The 5,000-nt window shown below is 45.4% G+C and overlaps 1 protein-coding gene across 1 annotated transcript in view; it reads left to right on the top strand.

Moving 5' to 3' along the window:
• The first annotated feature begins 2,182 nt into the window (after positions 1–2,182).
• The window catches only part of LOC122354188 (class E basic helix-loop-helix protein 40-like), a 3,745-nt gene continuing 927 nt past the window's right edge, over positions 2,183–5,000 (top strand). Inside the window, 6 exon segments of the mRNA XM_043252297.1 lie at positions 2,183–2,549; positions 2,643–2,706; positions 2,898–3,005; positions 3,406–3,529; positions 3,755–4,086; positions 4,088–5,000. The exon segment at positions 4,088–5,000 is cut by the window's right edge and continues 927 nt beyond it. Coding sequence (XP_043108232.1) covers positions 2,473–2,549; positions 2,643–2,706; positions 2,898–3,005; positions 3,406–3,529; positions 3,755–4,086; positions 4,088–4,594 — 1,212 coding nt within the window. The 5' untranslated portion in view covers positions 2,183–2,472 and the 3' untranslated portion in view covers positions 4,595–5,000.

Raw genomic sequence — 5,000 nt, 5'->3', positions numbered from 1 at the left:
GCATTGATAGAATGCAAATGATGGGCATTAATGTGAAGTGTTCCTGAAATGCACAAGTGTTTCTGAAATGCCCCCGATGACGTCTTTACAGCATTCCTTTTCTTAAAGCGATAATAACAGACCTAAATTTTATATTAGGTTAACGTATTTGCAGTCGAACAAGGGGACTTTCCTCGAATGAAGAAAAGAGCTCAGGAAAAGATATAACACGGTGTGAAACTGAATTGGCATTGGGACAGTTCACTAAACCAACCAAACCATTCGGTTATCACATGATCTATTAAAATTCTTGTTCCACTTGTTATGTAATAAAAATGACTAATATAAGGTCCAACTGTGAAATTAACCACTTAAAACACGTTGCATTTGTAATTCATTGCATTAGCCTTTTAGGGCCATGAATGCTGTGCGTACTATTATGTGTTTTTCTTCTGTATGACTGTCAGTTCCAAATACTATATGTATATTACACCAAAGTGTGACCGCAGTAAGCCTATGTTACACCCAAAGCCTTAAGGATGCATCACAAATCTGCTTTTGTAACTCCATTTCATATGCAACCAAAATAGGCAATGCATTTTGTATTAAGTGACTGAAGGAAGTGTCTCATGCGCTGGCTCTGTCCTCTGCCTGTGCTGAAGGATGCTTTGTCATCCTGTTGCTGCACTTAGAGAGATAAAAAAAAAAAAAAAACTCCAGCTACTTTCCACCAGTTCTATTAAAATTTTAATTATTAACTATATTTTATGAGCAGACCCCAAAACCTTAATGCGGCTGCAAGCAGTGCAGGGTCACGTTTTCTTTGCATAGCATGACTCAGTGTGTTCACTTTGTTAATTCGAATGAATTATATTATTGTAAATAAACCAACCGAATACACATTAATTAACGAATTTATTAAGTTATTTCAGTGAGAGAAAACAACGAACTGAAATGACTTTCCTGCTGATGTGCTTGAATAATTAATTTTTAGCGGCGCGTGAATTTGAAGGCTAAATTCTGTGCGCGTGGCAGCATTTTGGAATCTTTAGAACAAACTAAAAAAAAGTCACGTTTTATTTATGACGGCCATTCTGCGCGTTATTTACAGTCAAACGGGGCGTGAAAGCACCGCTGCCGCCATTGGCGCCTTTCTCCTCTCGCGCTCGGTGCTAAAATAAACGGGTGACGTCAGTCCCGGGTATTCAGTCGGTCCTCCGCCTCCGCCCTTTCCCTGCGCCGCCATGAGGAGTTCAACGTGACCGCCGCCGAGTACAACCGGCCACAACAAACCGAGCCGCAGCACGAGAGAGCCATGAGCGGCTGCACGTGGAGCGCGGTGTGAAGTAACGGCGCGACGGTTCCCGCGCATCTGTTACTATTGTGTAACTATGACAACGATGCCGCGCTCGCTCGTGTGCCGGCGTCATGTCGGGGGAATTTTGTTAATGAACGCTTGCATTATATCGGTGGAGCGACAGGTGCTCTGGACGTTATTCGTTTGACGTCCGTTTCTTTCTAGAAGCTTCTATTCGCTGCACGCGCACATCCAGAGCAACATAAAGCGACACGATCCTTTATGCGAACACGGTTTACGTTGGAGAGGAGTATATATATATATATATATATATATATATATATATATATATATATATATATATATATATATATAAACCAAAATATTTATTATTTATACAAATATATTTTAAGTATGTATTTCACTTAAAGCAATTGGTTGTATGCCATTTTAATTATACGTACATAAATGTATTTATATTTCACAGACATTTCTTTTAATGGCGTTGTTATGTCATCATTACTATAGATGAATAAGTCGGAATTTTCGTCGGCGAATAAATCTTTTGGTGCTGTTTTTATTTTTGAAGGTTGGGTAGTCTACATAAAATACTCTGAACGCTTTGTCTGCATCTATATCATATGCTTTGAAGTCAATCCAGGATAAGGCGCTCATAACACACGTCCCTGAGACGAGCTGTTATCGTGCGCCGAGAGAGAGAGAGAGAGAGAGAGAGAGAGAGAGAGAGAGAGAGGAGGGAGGGAGAGAGAGGGAGGCAGCATGGTGGTACACGGGACACGGGAAGGCGGGCGGTCTGCTGTAAATGGGTTGAGCTCTGAAAGCGCCGTCACACACGTGAGGCTCATGTGACTGGAGCTCGAGACGTGTCTGCAGTCACAGGGTTTATTTAACACGTACTTCAAATCCACCCACATACACTCATTTAACCAGCACCGGAGCCGACGAACGCCTCCTGCATCTCCACCTCACAACAACATCACTTCTGCGTCCTAGTTTTGAGACACCCTATCTGGAACCAAAACTACTTTATTCGAGGAAAATACACGTGGACTTTTATGAGAGAGTAACGGATCTGCTTTTTATTTTTATATATACGTATATATAATTTTTTTTTTTTTTTTGGAAAAATAAATCTACCCTATTCATACATCAGTAAGATATATTAATAGGGTAAAATGGAAAGGATTACCAGTGCTCAGCCTCCTCCGTGTATGGCCAAACACGCCTCGCTGGATATCTCTGACATGCAAGGGTAAGTCGGTCTCTAGTTGTTGCGTATTAATGCCTCCGAAAGATTTCCGGGGAGCTAGATCTCTTACAGGCTGTATTTTATGATATTTTATAGAATGGACTTTCCCATGTATGTGTACAAGCCCCGGCGGGGAATGAAGCGCAGTGAGGACAGCAAGGTACGAAATGCGCAATTACGCGCAAATATGATTGCGCACACTTTTACTTGGCACTTCTGTTCGGTACAAGTCTCTTTTAGCGTTTTGAACGAGATTTATAATGCACTCCTTTAATTTCTGTAGTTTTGGTCTGTTACTGTTGTTTTTTTCGCATTAAAATTAATACAACATTTTTTATAACTAACCCCCAGGATACATACAAATTGCCTCACCGATTGATCGAGAAGAAAAGGAGAGACAGAATAAACGAGTGCATCGCGCAGTTGAAGGATTTGCTGCCCGAACACCTTAAACTCACTGTAAGTAATATGGGAGTGGATCGGCTCACCTCACTTTGTTGTAGTATAAAGCGCCACCTGCTTGTTGATCATGAATAAATCATGTTTGTCCTGCATTTGGATTAGTCACCTCCCGTAATGTGCCTGATATACATTTTTAATACATACAACCTGTAAACTTTCGGCACTCCATATAGCGAATCTGACTTTAGTTTAATTATTCACGCATCAACAAAGCGTGTTAGATTGTCTATCTGTTGTTGGAATATCTGAATATTACTCGCACGCACACGTGCACGAACTGGTGAGCGGAGAGGAGTGTCTCCGCTCCTTTTCTGCGCAGGTTTGTCCTCTCTGAGCCGCTGCAGAGAGCGTTACATAAGAAAGATCAACATGCTTATCTGGGTTCTTCCTGTTTTAGACTCTGGGACACTTGGAGAAGGCCGTTGTGTTGGAGCTCACGCTCAAGCATGTGAAAGCTCTTAACAACCTGCTGGAGCAGCAGCAGCAGAAGATCATTTCCTTGCAGAATGGAATGCAAATCGGTGAGTTTTCGATCATACAAAAGGAGCGGCGCACGTAAAGTGTGACTGCGCTGCAGGAAGCTGGCCTTGCTGAACTTTTCACCTCCCCTCCCCATTTGTTTGTTTTTCGAGTGCATTACAAAATAAAGAAATTGAGACACACTTGCGCAATGCATTGAATCCTCTGTGGGACTGTTGTGAAGGAAAATGTTGGCGTGGTTTCTAACACTTACGGCTTTCTTGCAGGTGAACAGGGCAATGGGCACTCAGAAAACAGCGAGGAGATGTTCCGTTCCGGGTTCCACTTGTGTGCCAAGGAGGTTCTTCAATTCTTGGCCAATCAGGAGACCGTGCATGACCTGACACCTGCCCACATAATCAACCACCTTCAAAAAGTGGCGTCTGAGTTCATTCAAAGCCCACCAAGTCCTCGTCTAGAGGAGCCCACTCCCAAAGCTCCAGAAAGCAGGGAGAAACCTGCAAGCCCACAGCCTAAAGCGGCAGAGGGTCACGCCAAAAACTGCGTGCCCGTCATTCAAAGGACTTATCCCCACAGCAGTGAGCAAAGCGGGAGCGAGCACGGATACCGACAGCGGCTACGGGGGCGAGCTCGAGAAGCGCGAACTGAAAGCCCAACGGTCGGTCTACTACGGCAAAGATGCGGGAGATCTCAAGCACAGCAGCAACATTAAAGAGGAGCTGGACGAGCCACAGGCCAAGCGGCAGAGGTCCGACTCTTCGGAAGATGAATCTCTGTCAGGGCCCGAAATAGTGGGCGGCCACAGCCCCTATATGAGCTTTTCTCCACACCAGCCCCTTTGCATGCCCTTCTACCTCTTTCCACATGGAGCAGCCGCCGCATACTTGCCCATGTTGGAGAAGTGTTGGTACCCCGGAGGCATGCCCGTATTGTACCAAGGCCTCAGTGGCTCCCCGGCAGGCATGTCCCCCGAGAAACTCCCCTCATCCCTGGTCATGTCGTCAAGAGTGGGTTCCCCCGTCACCACCCCGACCTCCATGGACTCTCCTGCGCTCCTGCAGGCCCTGAAACAAGTTCCCCCATTAAACCTGGAAACCAAAGACTGAGGACCCACTTTGGGTTCTGCGATAGCCCGCTCTCCGAATGTCTTGGTCTTGAGAGTGGACTTCCCTGCTGAATAAGCTCCCGAAGAGGGTTCGGTTGAAAGGGGGGCGCGAAGGCAAAGTTCAAAGACACGCCCCTCAAGCTTGGCAAACAGCTGTTCTGATTCCTCTCAGACGTACGTACGACGGCCTCCCTCCAAATGCGGAGACACACTCATAGACTCTCACAACACTCTTATCAACTCCCTCCACAACCAGCAGGCAAACACCCAGAGATGGAACGGTCCGCTTGGACACAGACGGGTAAAGGAGGCCTCGTGCACAGCACTGTGAGACACTGTGAAGAAGGTCAAAACGAGGACAGTGAGCTCTGTCCTTGGAGAAAAAAGGACCTGGGGTGGGCGAAGAG

The sequence above is a fragment of the Puntigrus tetrazona genome, chromosome 11 (assembly GCF_018831695.1).
Source record: "Puntigrus tetrazona isolate hp1 chromosome 11, ASM1883169v1, whole genome shotgun sequence".
NCBI classification, from domain to species: domain Eukaryota; kingdom Metazoa; phylum Chordata; class Actinopteri; order Cypriniformes; family Cyprinidae; genus Puntigrus; species Puntigrus tetrazona.
Note: the sequence above shows the minus strand (reverse complement) of the source record. Positions and strands in the feature narration are given on the sequence as shown.